We start from the raw sequence: 21,341 nt of genomic DNA, 5'->3' as shown, positions 1-21,341 counted from the left end.
ACTCCTTGTACCTTGATGCTCCAGGACTTGATAGGGCAAGACGCCATGATCTTTGTCTTTTTAATGTTCAGTTTAAGCCCAAACTTCTCACTCTCTTCTTGTACGCGCATCAGAAGTCTCTTGAGTTCCACTTCACTTTCTGCCATTAAAGTGGTATCATCCGCATATCTAAGGCTGTTGATACGTTTTCCAGCAATCTTCACTCCAGCTGAAGACTCGTCCAGACCGGCCTTCCTCATGATGCACTCTGCATACAGGTTAAATAGGCAGGGCGACAGTATGCAGCCTTGTCTCACTCCTTTCTCAATCGGAAACCAATCAGTAAGACCATGCCCAGTTCTGACTGTGGCCTCTTGCCCTTCATACAGGTTCCTGAGGAGACAGATGAGGTGAATTGGAACTCCCATCTCTTGGAGAGCTTGCCACAATATGCTGTGATATACGCAGTCAAACGCTTTCGCATAATCAATAAAGCAGAAGTAGATGGGTTTCTGGAACTCTCTTGCTTTTTCCATGATCCAGCGAAGGTTGGCAATTTGTTCTCTAGTTCCTCTGCCCTTGCGAAACCCAGCTTGCACGTCCGGAAGCTCGCGGTCCACATACTGCTGCAGCCTACCTTTAAGGATTTTCAACATCACCTTGCTAGCATTCGAAATAAGCGCGATCGTGCGGTAGTTGGAACAATCTTTGGCACTGCCTTTCTTTGGAATGGGGATGTAAACTGACCTCCTCCAATCCTATGGCCACTGCAGGGTTGTCCAAATTTGCTGACATAATGTATACAGAATGTTAACAGCGTCGTCATGGTTGACGTTTTGAAGCAACTCAGCTCGAATGCCATCAATTCCGCTAGCTTTGTTCTTAGCAAGGCTGGCTATGGCCCATTCAACTTCACTCTTCAGGATGCCCGGCTCGACATCAGTGATCACAACAGTCTTATGTTGGGTTTGCACATCCGGGTCCTTCTTGTACAGTTCTTGCACAGTTCTGTGTATTCTCGCCACCTCTTCTTTATCTCTGACACTTCAGTGAGGATATTACCAAGAATTAAATATTTATATTCTTAAGTTCCTAGTCAGAAGACTAATATATTTAAAATATTGGCAATATTGTTTACAGGGCCAAATACCAAAATAAAATGTGTAAAAAATAAGTTTTTTGATGCAAATATTGAATCAAGTGGTTTTTAAAGCTACATTAAATGTTATATTTGATTTTTGTGAATATTTTTATTAATAAGCTAGTCCCTCCTAAAATGTGTCCCATTTATTAGTATGATTGCATCCCCCATGTACAGGGTCCTTCAAAATATGTGCAAACACGGCGAAGCGTGCCCGCGCTCCGTGAGCGTCAGCGCATCCGGCGCGGTCGCGCATCGAAACAATGTGGCGCATGCGCACGCTATGTGCGCATGCGTACGCTTCGAATATGTGCGAACGCTTCGCCGTGTTCGCACATATTTTGAAGGACCCTGTACACCGTCTCATGAAGGCCTTTACGGGTTACATGAATAAATTATTAAATATTAAGAACTTTCGATAACACTGGTTAAAACGTGCTGACAGATGGTCGAAAGGAACCGCCCTTTCAATCCTAATAACCATATCCTTAGCCCTATGGCTAGCTTTCCCATTAAGGGGACACTGCAGCACTTTTTTTAAAAATTGTGCTTTCAGCAGAAACCCACCGTTTTTCATGATGCGAACTCGAATATTGGATAGGAATTAGACAGCAGAAAGCAGAAATATGCAGCGCGCGCGACGGGGCTCACCGCGGGTCGCGCCGCCGCCTGTGATTGGCCGACGCAGCGTGAAGACATTTTGAGGACCGGGGAAGCTGCCGATGCGGCTCCTTCGCTGCGCTGTGTGCTGATCGCATCACTCTGCGGGGGCCATTTCCACACAAATGACCATCGGGATTTTCACCGCATGTATCCGTACCAGATGCGCCTACAGAAAATGCAGCACTTCCGTTGTGGGGAGCGTAGGTTTGGCATGAAAACTTGCTTTGGTTAGAGTAAGACATTTTGAAAAGTAGTGTGTGTCATTATTAACAGAAAATACATGGCCCTCAGCGAAACCTCGGCGGGCATATTTTTGGGAAGGAAGGGCAGCGAACAATGCCCTAGCAGACTACCTCCGTCTCGGGCCTCCCGCCCCACCCGAAAGGTCATTGTTGTGAAAAATGGACCCAAGGCTTGGTGTACGAAATCCTGCTTTGAGTGCCGTGGAGAAACAAAGAATTTTATAGAAAGGGTGAAGCAGTACACAGCTGCCACCACACATATGAACAATAAGCCAAGCACGGTTGCTGAGCTCTGCAATGAATTCGATGCATTGACGGGACCATTGTGCTGGAGACCAAGTCAAATGAGCGCAGAATGCTGCTTGAGTCATAGGACATTTATCAGACTTAGAGAACCTTTCCCTTTTATCGTACCCTCACAATACACGTTCAGTGAATTGACGGCTGACGTATGTTGAAAGCCAAGCTGCAGCTCCACCGCACACATACCTTCATGAGAAAACCATGTTCCGAAATGTGTCTTCTTACAAGAGCCTCGTCGTTTTCACTTCTAACTTAATTTGCATCCCCAAACAAGACAGGAATATGTAAAATGACGAGGCAGCAACGGGTGCAAAATCACAAGGCCATATATGAACAACTTTGATGATTGCTTGCTTGGACCATCGAAGGAAACCTCACTATGTGCGCTTCTTACCTGAATGCGCCCATACTCAGCTAAACGGTACACTCGTTTTCTAATAATGCTCCTGTAAGGGTTCCACGAACATATCAGGCACGTGCCATGCTGGAAAGGATCTCGCAAAACCTTCACAACCTAGCTGAGACACAGCAGTGGGCTCTTCTTAATCATCTGCTAGTTCGCAAAAATCACCAGCGTCTGCTGCTGATGGGTTATCCATGTTTAGCATAGAAGCCCAGAAGCCGTTGCGTGGAGTTTTTGCGGAAAAAAAAAAACGAAACACGCGAATACAACCATGAGCCGATGATGTCTGCCCACCCCATCGCGAGACTGCACTCCATGAACCGATCGCAATCAAAACTAAACGCAACGGTTCACATACAAGTGAGACCTGAATAGTCAAAAAGTAATGGAACTACGAAGTACAAGCCTTACCTTCCTTTTCTTCCTTTAATAACCGCGGTTCTATCAAATGGTGACTGTCGTGACTCTTTTGTGCAAGGAAATAGAAACAACTGCGTTATGGTTCAGCCATGCCTTTTTGTCAAAGCCTTATAAAAATCACATTAGGAACAAACTGCATGTAGTCATAGTCACGAAAATGTTTCGAGTAGAATGTTTCCTTTGGTAGGCTTGAATTTATCTCTCTTCTCAGCAATGCCGCATTGCGCCGCGAGCTTTTAACACAATGGAAGATTACATTGTCACATCCACAGCTGTTCGTGCATCCGAATACATGCACAGTTGTGTTGTATCAGGTACACAACACTAAGTTGACGTATTTTGTACGTCCGCAACGCACGCAAGAAGAGGAACAGCGCACGCCGAAAGCCCCATCCGTTGGCTCTGAATGCCTCCGGCTCCTCACAGCGACGTCACGACAAACAGAGAAACGAGATTTCTCTCTCCACTTTCCTCCTCTGTAGCAGTCGTGCGGGGCGTGGGAAATTTGAATTGCGCGCTTTCGTCGGCGACTGCGCAGGTGTTTTACGCATAATTGAAAAAATAACTTCACAAACATGATCCAAAAATCTACTTCAAAATCTATAGTATTGGCACATTTGAAAACCGCTGCAGTGTCCCTTTAAGCAAAGGAGCCAGCAGGCAATAATGGGCAGATTAGAAAAACACCCAGGCTTTCCCTACTTTTCTGCTTTTAAGCCACCAATCTTCCAATCGTTTTTTGCTAGCTTCCACCGCAGGTTCATTCAAACGGCAACTGGTATCTCTAAACCCCAAGGCCTCAGGCGGAGTGACTGCGCCTGAATCGACTTCCGGATGGATACCATCACATTAGAGTATAAGATGGTTGTTTCTGTGGATTTACCACATACTCTACATGCATCATCTTAATGGTTAAACTTCTTTTTGTAGCTGCGTGTTCTAAGGCACCCTGGTCTAGCTTCAAAAAGTAGGGCACTGCCTCTTGAGTTATCAAAGAAAGCTTCCTTCCTGATCTGCCTTTTCCACTTTCGGTATAGCTCCACACTGTTTCTTTTCCATCGAATTTATCCAATTTTTACATTCTGTGTTTTTCACCTGTTGCTTAATGCTCTTTATTTCTCCGTCCTTGTGACTAGCATACTTACTAGTTAGTTTCCTAGTTCTTTTCCTCCATTGTGAGTCAACGCTTTTTAAATACAGGTATTTAAATACTTTAGCTGCCCATCTGTTACTGTCCAGTTTCTCAGGCGTTCCTCATAGAATATTTTACTCTGAGCCTCCCGTACTTCGAAAGATGCCCGGCCTATATCTCCCTGTACCGCCTCATTTGTGGTTTTGCCGTGGGCACCCAGTGCTAATCGTCCAATGGCTCTAAGATTTATTTTTAACGGCGACTGTACGTCTGCTTTTAGGCACAAAAAACATTTCCGAAAGTAAGCCCAGGCACCATAATTCCTTTCCAAATACCCCTCAACACCTGATACTTGTTGTATCCCCACAATGCCCTATGCTTCATTATCCCCGAATTTCTTCGCCCTTTTGCCCTAAGTGATTGCTCATGTTTTCAATGTGTGCCAATCCTTCATTTACCCATACCCAGAGATATTTATATTCTGCCACTTTGGGTATTTCATGGCCTTGTATTTTAAGACCCTTATCAGTTGAGCCGTTGAAAATCATCAGACCCGACTTAATTGCACTAAAACTGAAGCCTAGAGCATCCCTTTCGTCTCCGCAATACTTAACTAGAATTTGCAAGTCTTCCTGGCTATCTGCTAATAGCACAATATCGTCTGCATACATTAAACCAGGGAGGCGCTGCTCTACCACTTTTCCGCCTAATTTATAAAACAGGTTAAAACCTAGGTTTATTTATTTATTTATTTATTTATTTATTTACTTATTTAGAACATACTGCAGGCCTACAGTAGGCCCAAGCAGGAGGGGCGAATACATAATATATGCAAAAAGAACAGGATTAGCAAAATTGAAAAACGTTAAATACAAGTTGTAACACAAAATACAACAATAAATACAAGGCTCAGATGCAAAATACAAAAAGTAAACGTAGAAATAAATGGCTCTCAAATTAAATGCGGTGAAGAAAACATTGAGCCAAAAGAATCAGCTCTGGTTAAAAGATCTGGCGGACACCTGTTCCACTCCTCAATGGTGCGTGGAAAAAATGAGTATTTAAGGGCGTTAATCCTAGCACTGTAAGGGGTTAATGATTGTGCATGATGATTTCGTGTTTGGCGCGTAGTGTTAGGTTTAAGGAAGGGGTCTGCATTCATAGACAGTTTATGGTTTTTTAGTAAGAAAAGTAGTTTCAGTCTTTGAATTTTCCGGCGCAGCTGTAATGTTTCAATGTATACCGTGAGTTCTCATGAGTGTCGTTGGTGAGCCAGTTACACGATACTTTGAAAAAATAAAATGGACGGCTTTGCGTTGAATCATTTCAAGGGCCTCGATGTTACGTTTAATGTAGAGATCCCAGACTGTGCACGCATATTCTAGTGATGGCCTTATTATTGAAAAGTAGGTTAATTTTTTAAGTTCAGGTGGGGCAAGTTTTAGTTTATGTCTAAGAGTTTACGAAAGGCTGAGGAGCATATGTTTGATACATGTTTATTCCAGCTAAGGTTTTTCGTTATTGTAACTCCTAGATACTTGTAATCGCTGACTTCGGTCAGAAGGTGACATGAAATATTGTAAGGAAATGAGAAGGAAGCCTTTTTGTTAGTTATCTTCATGTATACTGTTTTCTCTAAATTTAGCTTCATGTCCCATTTAATACACCATGTATGTATGTTCTGAAGATTGGAGTTTAGTAAAACTTGATCATCTTGGCAAGTAATTTGGTGAAATAAAATGCAGTCATCTGCAAATAATCTAATTTGAACAAGGGTAGTTATAACGTTAGTAATGTCATTGATATATATCAAAAAGAGGAGAGGTCCGAGGACGCTTCCCTGTGGGACGCCTGAAGTGACCGGCAGGTGGTCTGAATAGCAATCATCAATACAAACAAATTGTGTGCGGTGAGAAAGGTATGAGGAAATCCAACGAATTATGAAATTAGGAAGACCAATAAGTTCAAGTTTGTAAATTAGTTTGGCATGAGAAATATCAAAGGCTTTGCTGAAGTGTAAAAAAATAACATCCATTTGACCAGCGCTATTTAGTACACTTGCAAAAGTATGAATGACAGAAGTTAGCTGAGTGACAGTGGAAAAGCCTTTTCGAAACCCGTGCTGATGGGGGGTAAGCTCCTTGTTATCGTTTAGAAATGTAGTTATGTAGTTAGCTATGATATGCTCAGCAAGTTTGCAACATGTGGAAGTTATTGATATGGGATGATAATTAGCAATCAAGGCAGGATCACCCTTTTTCAGCACGGGCACAATCCGCGCTTTCCTCCAGTCGGAAGGAATGTTTCCTGTTTCAAATGATTTACGGAAAATAACCAGGAACTCTGTGATGGCTTCTGCATAACGGCGCAAAAAAATATTTGGTATCCCGTCAGGCCCAGCGGACGCTTTAGTTTTGAGGTTGAGTAGCATGGAGAATACGCCAGATGAAGAAACAACGTCGGGGGTCGAGTTGGGAGACATTGTACTGGGTTGAACAAATAAACCATGATGGGAAAACACACTCTGAAAATACTTATTGAATGCCTCAGAGATTTGCGATTTATCAGCAAGCTGCACACCTTGACATGAAATGCGCGTAATTGTTTTTTTCTTTTTCGATAAAAATTTCCAGAACTTATGTGGTGAGTCACGAAGAAAATTTGGCAGGCTATACTGAAAGTAATTTTGTTTAGCCTGCCACAAAGCGCTTGTGAAGTTAGCCTGATGTATTTTAACTAAGTTTCGACAGGCACCCCCACGCTTCAGTCGTTTGATTTTTCTTTTCAAATGTATTATTTCTCGCGTGATCCAAGAAGTTTTTTTACACGTTTTCTTTGTTCTATTAGGAATGTAGTTATCAATGCAGTACGTACAGATTTCTTTAAATTTATTCCAGAGTTCATCAACATTAGTTCCTCGAAACATGTCAAGGCGTAAGCTGAAGCAATCTAACACACTTTCATCATTAGCTCTGGAGAAGTTTTTCACGGAAATAATTTTTGCTGGTTCGCTATCGAAATTTTGTTGAATGGGACAAATAAAAACCACCATGCAGTGATCAGATAACCCAGTTTCAACTGAAACAGTAAAACGTTCTGTTTCTTGGCTGAGAAAGACGAGTTCGAGAATAGATGCAGCTTCCCCGTGTATGCGCGTTGGGTGCTTAACTCCCTGTTGCAAATTATGAATCGGCATAATATCACACATTTATGAAGCATTTATGTCATTGTTTGTACTAGGGAAGGGACTATTCCAGTCAATATTTGGGAGATTAAAATCACCGACAAGGTATATTTTATCACTGCGAAATTTAGACATGTGATCGGCCAGATCACATAAATATTGAGGTGGTGAATCAGGTGGTCTGTATACAGCAAAAAGCACAAACGACAGTTTTAAAGTCACACTTTCATGGTTAGCTATTTGCTGCAACGTGTGTGCCTCTGTGTTTTGATTCACCAGGACCACAACTCCCCCTCTTGATAACTTGATAAGAGCGGGGGGAAAACAGTTTCATCATTAATATCATCTCGCAGCCAAGTCTCGGTTATAACTACGTGTGGATTGTGAATCAACAAGATAGCCTTCAAAGCCTCCTATTTATTTACAACACTACGTGCATTAATATTAAGTAAGCGAAATTCCTTAACACGAGGTTGTGAAAGTCAGTCTTTGCTTTGATAACTGTTTTTATCACAGAGTTGAACTCTGCTGTTATCGCTGTCATCCCAGGTGTAAAGCATTTTTTCGATTCGCAGCTTGTCATTTATCAAGGTAACTTTTTTCCCTTACTTTCCTGTATCCTCCATTCCATATTTATCATACAAAGCATGAAGAGCAGCGGTGATAGAGGACAACCTTGTCTTAATCCTTTGCATATCTCGACAGTTTCCGTACTTCTTATCCCTTCCCATATAATTTCTACTTTGTTATCCCGATATATTTCCTGTAGGAAATCTGTTACCTCATGACCAATACCTTTTTCTTTTAAAGGGACAGAACACCGGAATTTAGGTCTGGAATTATTTTCAGCGCAATGAAAAGATTGATGTCTAAAATGTTCGATTCCATAACGGTTTTGGTAGAAACGGAGTAGAAAATTTTTACCCAGAATTTTTCTATCAGTGCACAAATATAAATTTCACTTGCCAGACAGTGATCAGACATTTTTTGCGTAGAGTAACGTCCTTTTCAGTTTCACACTCAATGCTGTAGGGCACAATAATGCACACCTCGGCAACAAAAGTTTAAGTGGGCACTATCATCGCTTCATTCACAAAATTCCAAACACTGTGGCGCCATCTAGTGGCAAAACCTGCAAGCATGCCTCTCGCGGAGCGATAGGAGTGGTGGTTTTTTTTTTCAAGGATGCATTGGAGAGAGCGCAAAATATAATAAATTGTGACAAGCACTGCTAGAAGAAGAAAAAACTGTGCAATTTCAGTGGGCACGGCGGACCAGGCAACGGCATGTGGCCTCATGCGCCTTCCTTCTGCTTTTTCCAGGCATTGCTGCTTGGTCTGACGGGAGCTTCAAACTAAAATTGCGTCGTCTATCGGCACGTGCAACCAGGAAAACGCCGCATCACCGATCCCGCTTCACCGATTTCGTCTACTCAGTGACGACGGGAATGACAGTGCTGCGCTGCACCCAGAGTTAGTGCCACCTCGGGGCCATGTTACCTCAACCTGCAAGGTTTTAAAAGACTGTCCGCAAGGCTTCGTATGCAGTGGGCACAGCAGACCAGGCAACGGCATGTGGCCTCATGCGCCTTCCTTCTGCTTTTTTTAGGTTTGTGCTTCTTACTGTACTATTAGAAGTGATTGCCTTTGCCTTTTGGTTCTGCCGTGCCCAAAACGATGTATATGCATTGCATATGACGCATATTGCGTTTGTAAGCTTGTCCTTTGTGGCGATGTGGAAACAAATCCTGGACCACCCATGGGTGAACCCAGTACTCAGGACCTACTCAAGCAATTATTCGCAGGACAAAATAAACTTGCAGAAGATGTAGCGGCTCTTCGAATTCAGCAGACTAATATGGAAGCGCTGATAACTGACTTCCGCTCAAAGCTTGTTGAATTGGAAACCCGATCAAATGAAAAAATAGAAGCACTCCAACAAACAGTATCTTGGCTTCAAGCTAAAGTTAATGACCTCGAGGACAGAAGTAGGAGGTCAAATTTAATTGTTTCTGGTGTAACAGAAGATGAAGCTGACGAAACTGACTCTGTTCTGAAAGAAAAGATTTGCACTGAGATCTTCTCAAAGAAACTGGGCGTCGCGTGCACCTCAGTTGGTAGAATCCACAGGCTTGGAAAGTCCGGCGAACAGAGGCCAGTAACTGTATGTTTTCAAGATTATAACGAAAAACAAGAAATCCTGAAAACTGCTCGTAAACTTAAAGGTTCAAAAGTATCCATCCAAAATGATTACTCGCCAACATATCACGCTTTATTTTGCAATAACGACTACGATGCTGGTACGCTAACTCTTGCACTCTTTTTTCCTTGCTGACGATGACATCCCGACTTTCTTATCTGACTCTCGCTTATTATATTTTTTTAACCATCTTGCTCAATATGCTACTTTTTGTTTTACCTTTTGTATAATGCATATTGCCTTGTTGGACTACGATCGCCTTTGTGTTGGCACTTACTTGACCTGTGGTATTCTAGTGTATGTGATGTCCCACTCCTGCGACGGCCTCAAAGGTGAGGCCAGCAGTATGTTCAAATAAATAAAAATAAATAAAAACACGCTTAGGATTCGAAAACTGCTGTGGGACAGCGCCAAGCTTGAAAAAGATCAAAAAAGAAAAGTTGCACTAATAAACGATAAACTACGAGTTGATGGGGTGTTCTACAAGTGGGATGAAAATAGAAATTGCAGAGTCAGACAACCTGATAGTCAGAAAAGGCCAACAGAAACGCCATGACTTCCGCCACCCAATATGAAGACATTGAAATTATTAAACATAAATGCCCGCAGTATCTCAAATAAAAGTGACCAGTTGGAAGCTATCATTTTAGGTTATGATCCTCATATAGTCGTTATCACCGAGACATGGCTACGCGAAGATATAGATGACGGCGACGTGTTTCCGCCCTCATATCAGGTATTTCGCCGAGACAGATCCTCAAGGGGTGGGGGTGTGGCGGTTCTGGTTCAAAACACTATCAAAGCTTTTCCTGTTCAGCAAATTGATGGCCACGAAAGCGCTTCCTTGAAACTTTCTTGTTGGGGCATTTCTTTGTTATTGTTTGCTGTCTATCGCGCACCTGATTCTCCGCCGCAGTTTCTAAAAGATTTGGCTGACCATATGAATAATTTTCGTCATGACAAGGTGCTTCTGGTGGGTGACTTCAACCTGGCAGAAATAAACTGAAATTGCATTTTTCCCGATCCAAGCTTAGGAGTGCAGTGAGGGCATTTGTGTGATATTATGTTTAGCCATGACATGCAACAAGTGGTTAAAGAGCCCACTCCTGTCCAGGAAACCTGTCACTCTGTGCTTGACCTCATTTTTGCAAGTAGGTCACTTGATCAGTATTCTGTCTCTATTGAACAAGGCATTTAGGATCACGACGTGGCTTATTTTTCCTGTCCCTTACAATTACCTTCCTGCTTGCCCACTCTTTCTATTACAAGATTTCTCTCGCGCCCAGGATGAAAGTGTGCTAGATCACCTAAACTTCGAAATTGACAGCTTTCATGAAACTAACGTTCCTGATTTGTGGAATAAATTCAAGGACGTGTGCAGGTACTACCTTGATACATTCATTCCAGATAAAATAAAAAAAACTGGCAAAAAATCGCCCTGGATTACTCGAGAAATTTTGCATTTAACTAGAAAAATTGAGCGGTTAAGACGAGGGAGCACCTGTCGTAGCATTATACAAGCTAAGCAATCAGAACTTAATAAGGCCATTGGGGAATCCAAAGAGTACCATTTCAAGCATACCTTGCCGAATTTTATTCAATCTGCACCAAATAAATTCAGGAAAACTTTATGCAAAAAGAAAAAATCAATTGATCAAATAATGCATGACGGAGTGGTCCTCGTCGAAAAAACATCCATTGCAGAGATATTTATTTGCCATTTTCATAGTGCGTTTTCTGAGCATTCTACATATGAGCACTATGTTAATCATGCATGCTTGGTTGTCCCAGACATTGTATCACCTTCTGGTGTGGTTGCTATGTTGTTAAACCTCAAAACAAAGACATCACCAGGACCTGACGGCATACCTAACAGTTTTCTTCGTCGCTATGCTGAAGCCATTTCCAAATTTTTGGTTATAATTTTTAATGCCTCAATATCATCTGCTAGCCTTCCTTCTGACTGGAAAACAGCACGCGTTGTGCCGGTCTTTAAGAAGGGAGACGCACAAATGGTATCTAATTATCGCCCAATTTCCATTACTTCAAGTTGCTGTAAATTAGTTAAACATATTATCGCCAATGAAATTACTAAATTTCTAACTAAAAATAATGTCTTGTCTTCTTATCAGCATGGATTTAGGAAGGGTTTTTCTACTGTAACACAGCTTACCTCTGTTATCCATAACTTTGCAAGTGTTTTGAATAAATCAGGCCAGGTTGATGTTATATTTTTGGATTTCAGTAAAGCATTTGATCTAGTTTCACACCGTAAGCTAATTCACAGACTCCATCTGATAGGGTCTTCCAAACTTCATAATTAGCTGGGTGTCTTCATACCTGACTAACCGAACTCAAGTTGTTTGCATAGGTGATCATTTCTCTAAACCACTTCCAGTAACATCAGGAGTGCCACAAGGTAGCGTACTCGGGCCGCTGTTGTTTCTCATTTCAATGCAATAGCTGACCCGATTCAAATTCGGCTCTTTGCAGACGATTGCGTTCTTTTTCATGAGATTAACGATCTTAGTGACCAATTACTCCTTAACTCTAGCCTTAATAAAATTTAAGAATGGGGCAGTGAGTGGGATATGAAACTTAACACAGATAAAACGGTCTTCATGAAAATAAATAAGCGAATCACACATTCATTCCAGTACAATATTTTGTCTCATCCTTTAACTGAAGTCAGCGAATACAAATACTTTGGAGTCACTATAACTAATAAACTTAATTGGAACCGACATGTTTCTAACATGCACATCCTCATTTAAAAAGCTTTCCCTTTTACAACACAAACTAAAGCAAGCTCCACCTAATGTAAAGCTGTTAGCATACTCGTCAATCATAAGACCCAAGCTTGAATATGCCTCCACTGTTTGGGACCCGTACACAAAACTCAACATTCACACACTCGAAACGATCCAACGCAAAGCTGTTCGTTTTATTTTTTCCAAGTATCGTGCAATGGATTCACCAACCGAACTAATGAAGCAACATAACATCCCAACACTCGAATTACGAAGAAAGATTCAAAGACTCAAACTTCTGTTCTTGCTGAAACACAATAAATTGTTAATGAACTCCTGGCCTTACTTGAAACCGTTAAACACCCGTCTGACAACAAATCGTCACGAACATCAATTAACTCCATACAATTCTAGAGTAAACGCTTTTAAATATTCCTTTTTTCCTCGTACTATAGAAGACTGGAACCGACTGCCACCTCACCTACTAAATAGCATCGACTCGATTGACCTAATTGAGTCTTGACTACCTTGACTAACCTGTTATTGTGTTGCTGCTTTAAATATTTGTGTATTTTAAATAACAAAAAAAAAATTTTTTCCCTTGTACTGCCGATTTCACTGACGTTTTTCATTTGATTACTGTACAAAATGTTAGATTTTTCTACCCCTGGCTGCCATGATTATTGTGTTCTAGCTGTGTATAATTGTTTTATATATAATGTAATAATATTATTGTTGCCACTCCTGCTTGGGCCCACCAAAGGGCCTGCAGTATATTGTAAATAAAAATTAAAAAAAAAAAAAAATCTGCGGTATATTGCCGACATGTAGTCACGTGGAGTACTACACTGAAAGCAATAGGGTTTCTTCGCTAGACAGCATCTTTGTTTATATGCGATTTTCAAGGGCAAATTAAAATTGTAAAGCCTCTTTTCTTTGATATTGTAGTGCTCGATCTGTATTATATGAGGCATGATCTTTCCATCTCCACTATAATCTCACGACATTCACAGGAGTTCCCTGTTTGCATTGTCGTACACACAGTTTATGTCCAGGAAGGCCAAATACAAAGGTCTAGTTTCCACTCTAGATATTTTGATGCATTGCGATAAGCACGAGCAGGCTATCATCTAAGCGCCTACCATTTCTAAAGACGTTCTGAAGTTCTCCGAGTATCTTGTTACTTTCAACCCATGCTTGCACCTTTAATTTCACCGCCTGCATGGCTAACCTGTACATAACAGATGTTATGGTAATCGGCCTGTAGGATTTTATGTGCATCCTGTCTCCTTTCCCTTTATAAATCAAATTCATTTTACTCTGCCGCCAGCTGTCCGGAATTTGCTTATTCGTTATGACTGTTTCCAGAGCATTTAACGTTTCCTTACTTTTTGGACCGAGTTCATTAATCAGCTTGATCGGAATTCCATCTATTCCTGTAGATGTGTTTTTAGGAATATATTTTTCTGCCTTTTTCCAGTTTAGATTGGTCAGTTCTAAGCTGCTTTGTATTCTGCTACCTTGTGTTGCTTCCTGATTTGCGGAGATTACCCTATCGTCGCTCTTAAATGACTCGGCTATAACTGATGTAATGTAGTTCACTGCGTTGTTTCCCTTTAAACAATTTCCCTCGTTATCTTGAATCCGATCCTGCTTTCTTTGATTCTTCTTCCCTAGCCAACTTATATGGTTCCAGAATTTTCTTGATCTGCCTATAGTGGCATCGTGTATTTCAGTCATCCACCTTTTACACAAGATGTGGCACCCTCTGAGGAGTGGTTGAAATTCCGTCTGCACCTGGTTGAAAAAGTCCTAGGGCGAAATGGCTATGTGTGCACTGGACAGCTACAGCCATCTCTCATACGTCTGTCATGAATATAAACTGCACATGGCCCCCCCGAGATCAGCTCCAGCATCGTCAATCGTGGAGGCCAAGAACTGTGCATACCCGCCTTGTTAAAAATGTGGATTGCAATACCACATTTTCTAGTATTGCACAAAGTTATACCTCTGTCATACCAGCAGATTTAATGTCATTCGGTTTCTCTCGGTGCTACACAGTAAAATATAATGTCATTCGCAAATGGTGACAATTACGATCAGCTATAAAAGATACTGCACTTAAGGAACATCAGTGCCCATAAAAGGTGTTTGAAATCACTGTGTAGCATTTTAAAGCTGATTAAAACATTTCTGTACGATAACTCAAGCGAAAAACATTACTTCTGGCTGTGCTGTTGCACTTTAGCCATAAAAATCCAAGCCAAGTATTGAGTCACCCATAAATTCGATAAACAGACAAACAATATGGCTGAACACAGCGGAGCGCGTATACACAGTGCGGAATAGTGCGGAGACGCACGGAGACACGTAGAGCATGCAATTAACGTCCAAGCTGTTAGGCTTGGACATTAATGATGATGATGTTAGGCACTCAGTCACAACTTTAAATAGTTCTGAGATAAATGCATGGGGAGAAGTGGCCACCAAGGAACACAGAACCTAAAATTATCGTGAGTCGCTAGCATGACTTGACCACTGCTGTGACTGAGAGTAATTGCATTCCCCGAGAGCCTGCAGTGCAAATAATTTTACACCTAAATTAAGTTTTTAAAACAGAACTCTAGAAATATAATGTTTAACTTTCACTGTGCGCAGAATATTTTGTTGCGTTGCTTGTTTCTGCTGCGTATCTAGCGTCGAGAGCACACATTCGGTTCACGATCAAATGCGAATGAGTTCCTCAAACTCATTCGATGAAGAATGTCACTCGAACCTAATGACATTAGATACTCATGTCATTTGATTCGAATGTCATTAAATTTGCTCGTGTGACAGGGCTATTAGTGATCCTATTTTCAGCCAACATCACAATTCAGCAGGTAAAACTGAATGCACCAGGTATACTGTTATCAACAAAGCAAAAAAAAAATTGTTCTTCACTGTGAGAAAGGCATGCTGCATCACTAGTCAACAAAAGATGTTAGCAAACACGCCCCCTTTGCTGCAGCAATGGCATGCAGCATCTAACACCCTTTCCCATTCTCTTTCATTTCAATTTAGGTGACTCAATTTTTTTTTACCACTTGAACCAAAGCTATCAGTGAATTGGATGCCTTTGTTCAAGCATTGCTCATTCTGCTTCCTTCTATATCCTCCCATCAGAACCCACATACTCCTTACCAGCACATGCTCAGACCATACCCATCACTGCACTTGAGTGTCAACTGGCAGCCTAGATAGTGCCCACATGCAGTTGGGCACACGTTGGTAGGGGATTTTTGATCAAATTACAATATCCCCCTTGCTTCTAAATAATGCATTTCGGCCTATGTTTCATCAGAAGGCAGGTAGTACTCTGCCCTCTCTCACTGCCTACTCTACTACTGCCTCTGTCACTGGTTGCTTGTAATCTTGCTTCCAGCTCCCAGTGACAAAACGATTCTTCCAGTGCTTCATAAAGTGATTATGTACAATTTACATTCAAACATGAATTTAACTAAATATGCACCTCGGACAATGTTGCACATTTCTGAAGCAAAATGTGCGCATTTTCTGAGGATGCCTAGACTTCAGAAATGTATATTAATTAACACTGATAAACCAAACTTTTGCTCACGCCTGAAGAGTGCATGCTTGCTTTCCTAGCTCCAGTATGTTAAGCTTCTCAAATCTAGTAGACCAAATTCAATGGCCGCATCAAAAAACAGCTGAACTTTCGGTTTCCATCAAGCCATGGTCAAGGCTACACAGACTTTCGACCCGCTCATGCACATTCTGGGCGCTAGTTGCGACCGTGGCTACTGGCCTGGGAACTAGAAGCCATCAATTCCTTTAACTAGCAGCAGCTATTATTAGAAGTAGAGCAGCATGACCGGGTGACAGCGGCCAGATCGCAAGTATCGTTTCATCAGAGATGATTCGCGACCATGCAAGCCGAGCGAGTGTGGTGAACGGGGCGCGGTGCCTGTCGCCAGCGTGTCAGTCCCGCCGGGACACGCCCTCGCTCGGATCCAGGAAGCGCGCGTCGACACGAGCCGGTGCCGAGCCCAGACACATTCGCTCATGCACGGTTGCCGTGCGTGCCAACCGCTGAAACCGGTTGCATGCGGCGCTGCTGAGGCGAGCTCGTGAGCCGGGCCCAACTATGGTCCCTGTCCAACGGAACCGCATCCTTTGTGCGGTCGCCAGCACGATCGCACCGGCGCCGGTTGCGCAACGGTCGAAGCAAGGTCAGCATGCATCGAACGTAGTGCTACACGGCGCCGGAGACTCGGTCAACCAGATTACTCAGCAGGCGACACCAGCTGAGAAGAGTAGGGCGCAGTTTAGGCCTACGTCAACTTACCCATCACGGCTGGCGAAGCCCGATATCTGTAGTCCGAACGGCAATGCAACAGTTAAGGATGGCGGATAGCCTTCAACTGCGGTCGCGCTTTGTAGTAAGCGAGAGCGAGAAGTGAACGGCAATCCGCGGACAAATTTAAGGACGGACGGCCGGTACAGTACGCACCAAAACAACGACTAAAAACGGGGCGAATCTACTCATAACCTTTTGGTAGGGCGTACAGGCCGAGTACAGGCCATGAAAGTGTATAGATCTCCAAATAGCGAAAGTTAGAGGTTGGGGTGACGACTGAGCGAAGCATGAGTTTTGTGGCGCCGCCCTGGCGGATGTAATGCAGCTTGTAAGGCAGTGGCTATTTCAACGCAAGAAGAAAGTGACGTAAATGACGTCATTGTATAAAAAAAGGTTGTTCTAAGTGGTTTCCTTCCTCCATGTTCTTTAGCATGCGTTTGTACATAACAATATTAAAGGAGTATAGACACGTACATTTTCTGTTCCGGTATTTTTGCTGTAATCGGTCCACAGTGGGCCAAAACAGAGGGACTGCGACCCAAAAAGCCCCAGCACAGATCAATTAATTTCTTATCAGTGCATTTATCAGGGCCAGTTTCGGTTTCGATCTCTCCGGACACGAGCGCGCGATGACGTCAAGATACGGATGGATGGATGGAATATAGGAGCGTCCCCTTTGAATCGGGGTGGTAGCAGTAGCTATCATGCTCATTTTTCTCCCTATATCTTAATTATTGATTTAGAATGGTTAACTAAACCACCATTCTATTTATTAAATTTTGTTCCTACATTACTAACATTATGTCACTTCTCTGCTTTTAAGCCACCAATCTTCCAGCCGTTTTTTGCTAGTTTCCACCGCCAGTTTATTCACCCGGCCACTGTTATCTCTAAAGCCAAGAGCTTCAGGAACAGTGATTGCGCCTGCATCAACTTCCGGATGGATACCATTGCATTCGAGTATAATATGGTCAATTGTTTCACTGCAGTTTCCACATACAGCACATGCGTCATCTCCATTGTTAAATTTTTTTTTGTAGCTGCGTGTTCTAAGGCACCCTGATCTAGCTTCAAAAAGTAGGGCACTGCCTCTTGAGTTATCAAAGAAATCTTCCTTCCTGATCTGCATTTTCCACTTTCGGTATAATTCCACACTCTGTTTCTTTTCCATCGAATTTATCCAATTTTTACCTTCTGTGTTTTTCACCTGTTGCTTAATGCTCTTTATTTCTCCGTCCTTGTTACTAGCATACTTACTAGTTAGTTTCCTAGTTCTTTTCCTCCATTGTGAGTCAACGCTTTTTAGGTACAGGTATTTAAATACCTTAGCTGCCCATCTGTTACTGTCCAATTTCCTCAGGCGTTCCTCATATAATATTTTACTCTGAGCTTCCCGTACTTCGAAAGATGCCCAGCCCATATCTCCCTGTACCGCCTCGTTTGTAGTTTTGCCGTGGGCACCTAGTGCTAATCGTCCAACGGATCTCTGATTTGTTTCTAATGTCGACTGTACCTCTGATTTTAGGCACAAAACCGCATTTCCGAAAGTAAGTCCGGGCACCATAATTCCTTTCCAAATACCCCTCAATACCTCATACCTATTGTATCCCCACAATGCCTATGCTTCATTATCCCGGCATTCCTTCGCCCTTTGGCCTTAAGTGATTGCTCATGTTTTCCAATGTATGCCAATCCTTCGTTTACCCATACCCCCAAATATTTATAATCTGCTACTCTAGGTATTTCAAGGCCTTGAATTTTAAGACCCTGATCAGTTGAGCCGTTGAAAATCATCAGACCCGACTTAACTGCGCTGAAACTGAAGCCTAGAGCGTCCCCTTCGTCTCCGCAATACTTAACTAGAGTTTGCAATTCTTCCAGACTCTCAGCTAGCAGCACAATATCGTCTGCATACATCAAACCGGGGAGGCGCTGCTCTACCGCCTTTCCACCTAATCTGTATGACAGGTTAAAACCTAGGTTACTGTCTTGTATCCTCCGTTCCAGGTTTATCATATAAAGCATGAACAGCACCGGTGATAGAGGACAGCCTTGTCTTAATCCTTTGCATACTTTGACATCCTCCGTACTTCTTATCCCTTCCCACGTAATTTCTACTTTGTTATCCCGGTATATTTCCTGTAGGAACTCTATTATCTCATAACCGATACCTTCTTCTTTTAATATGTTCCACAGGAGTTCCCTGCTTACGTTGTCGTACGCCCCGTTTATGTCCAGGAAGGCCAAATACAAAGGTCTATTTTCCACTCTAGATATTTCGATGCATTGGGTAAGCACGAACAGGCAATCATCTAAGCGCCTACCATTTCTAAAGCCGTTCTGAAGTTCTCCGAGTATCTTGTTACTTTCAACCCATGCTTGAACCTTTAATTTCACCGCCTGCATGGCTAACCTGTACATTACAGATGTTATGGTAATCGGCCTGTAGGATTTTATGTGCATCCTTTCTCCTTTCCCTTTATAAATCAAATTCATTTTACTCTGCCGCCAGCTGTCCGGAATTTGCTTATTCGCTATGACTGTTTCCAAAGCTTTTAACAACGTTTCCTTACTTTTTGGACCGAGTTCATTAATCAGCTTGATCGGAATTCCATCTATTCCTGTAGATGTGTTTTTAGGAATATTTTTTTCTGCCTTTTTCCAGTTTAGATTGGTCAGTTCTAAGCTGCTTTGTATTCTGCTACCTTGTGTTGCTTCCTGATTTGCGGAGATTACCCTATCGTCGTTCTTAAATGACTCGGCTATAACTGATGTAATGTAGTTCACTGCATTTTCTCCCTTTAAACAATTTCCCTCGTTATCTTGAATCCGATCTTGCTTTCTTTGATTCTTCTTCCCTAGCCAACTTATATGGTTCCAGAATTTTCTTGCTCCGCCTCTAGAGGCATCGTGTATATCAGCCATCCAGCGATCGGTGGACTGTCTTAGTTTACTTTGCACGAGGGCCTGCACTTGAAGTTTCTTTTGTCGATATGATTCCCATTTTTGGTCGATTTCCTCCTGAGAAGCCTGTGCTTTCTTTGCCATTCGGTGTTCCCTTGAAGCAGCCCGTCGTTGTTCAATAGCTTCCCTGATTTCCTTATTCCACCAGCTCCGTGGCTTCCTCTTTCCATTCCAGCGGTTTGCTACTTTAACCTCCTGAATTTTACTCCTTATGAGTAGTTCTACCTGTTCATAATCCCAGTCTTCCATGGGGCTTTTCTCTATTGCTTCCTCTATGTCTGCAGCTATCTGCGCTATTTGATCGTCGTTTAATTTTGCGTTTACGTTTTGTCTAAGTTCCATTTCTCTTTTCATCAAGGGCCCCATCTGCAGACTAATACGTTTATGATCACTTCCCAGACTACACTCCCCTTCTTCGTCTATTTCCATTTTTGTGACTTTGCTATAAATTTCCTGCGACATTAGGCAATAGTCAATGGTCGTCTGCCTGTTGCGGAATTCCCACGTGATTTGGCCTTCACATTTTGTTTCTCTATTTACTATAACTAGATCGTGTCGCTCGCAGAAATCTAGCATTAGCTTCCCGTTACAATCCGCGTGTATCCATCCAGATCGTCGATGTGGCCGTTCATGTCCCCCAGCAGAATAATATTGGCCCCGTTTCCAAACTGGCTTATATCGTCACTGAGACATTCAACAAGATCCCTGTTTTCTTGCCTGCATTGATGTCCTGTTCCTAAATAAACTACCCCTAGCCATGTCCTTATGCCGGCAATGGTTCCTGAAACCCAGATATGTTCTTTACAAGATGATTTAATTCTTTGCCAATTTGTTCCCTGGTGTATCAACATACCTACCCCTCCACCCTTTCTTTCCGTTCTTGTTCTGTTGCATCCTTCCCAGACGTAGCCTTCTATAAACGGCGGATCTTCTAGATCCCTGAGATGAGTCTCGCAAAGAGCGTACACACCTATTTTGTCATCCTTCAACTGCTGTTCTATCTCTAGCCATTTCGCTCTTTTTCTACCTCCTTGCATGTTTATGTAGCTGATCCTAGTGTTAAATTTCTTTTTTGTACTTTTCTTTCTCGACCTACTCTTTGCCATTTTTGGGGGCTCAGCCTCCATTATTACACTTTCTTCTGCTTCACTTCTAACTACCTCTGTGCACGGAGTCCTCGCGGACCCCCTAAAAAAGCTACAGCCCTGCCTGCCAGGCGCCAGCCGATCTCTGCTCCCACCCTTCTGTTAAAATGAATGCCATCTCGCTGAAAAGCCCTACCAAAACCTGCTTTATGTACCTCCCTGTTTACCTCAACCACTTCGAAACGCTTCTCCAGGCTTAACTTTCTTATGTCCTGATTAACTGTCACCACGTCCTTTTCCATCTTTCCGTTCAATCCTAGCACCTCTGGTACTGTGCATACAACTATCTGCGTCTGATGTGCTATCTCCCTGATCTCGTCAACTCCCTTAGCTAAACTTTCCACCACTCCTGCAGCGTCACCATTTAGGACATCGTTTAGACCCGCGGCTACTATTACCATACTGCGCTCTGCGGAATCCTTCAACAGCCTATTTTTACTCTCTTTTAGTACAGCC

General features: G+C 42.5%; 1 protein-coding gene across 6 annotated transcripts in view; it reads right to left on the bottom strand.

The window, feature by feature from the left end:
* Unc-115a (actin binding LIM protein Uncoordinated 115a) overlaps positions 1-17,060 on the bottom strand; it is a 265,949-nt gene extending 248,889 nt beyond the window's left edge. For 3 of the 6 annotated variants that reach the window (XM_084608895.1, XM_084609480.1, XM_084576030.1), the window contains exon 1: positions 16,765-17,057. In XM_084608895.1, the coding sequence (XP_084465021.1) occupies positions 16,765-16,768 (4 nt within the window). In that variant the 5' untranslated portion in view covers positions 16,769-17,057. Of the gene's footprint in view, positions 1-16,764 lie in introns of all 6 variants that reach the window. The other 3 variants (XM_084576663.1, XM_084575542.1, XM_084577455.1) reach the window with 2 other exon arrangements.
* Positions 17,061-21,341: the final 4,281 nt, after the last annotated feature.

This window comes from Amblyomma maculatum, chromosome 1 (genome assembly GCF_055883805.1).
Source record: "Amblyomma maculatum isolate TAMU_Amacu chromosome 1, ASM5588380v1, whole genome shotgun sequence".
Lineage (NCBI taxonomy): Eukaryota > Metazoa > Arthropoda > Arachnida > Ixodida > Ixodidae > Amblyomma > Amblyomma maculatum.
The sequence above is the reverse complement of the archived record's forward strand: the minus strand, read 5'-3'. Positions and strand labels throughout refer to the sequence as shown.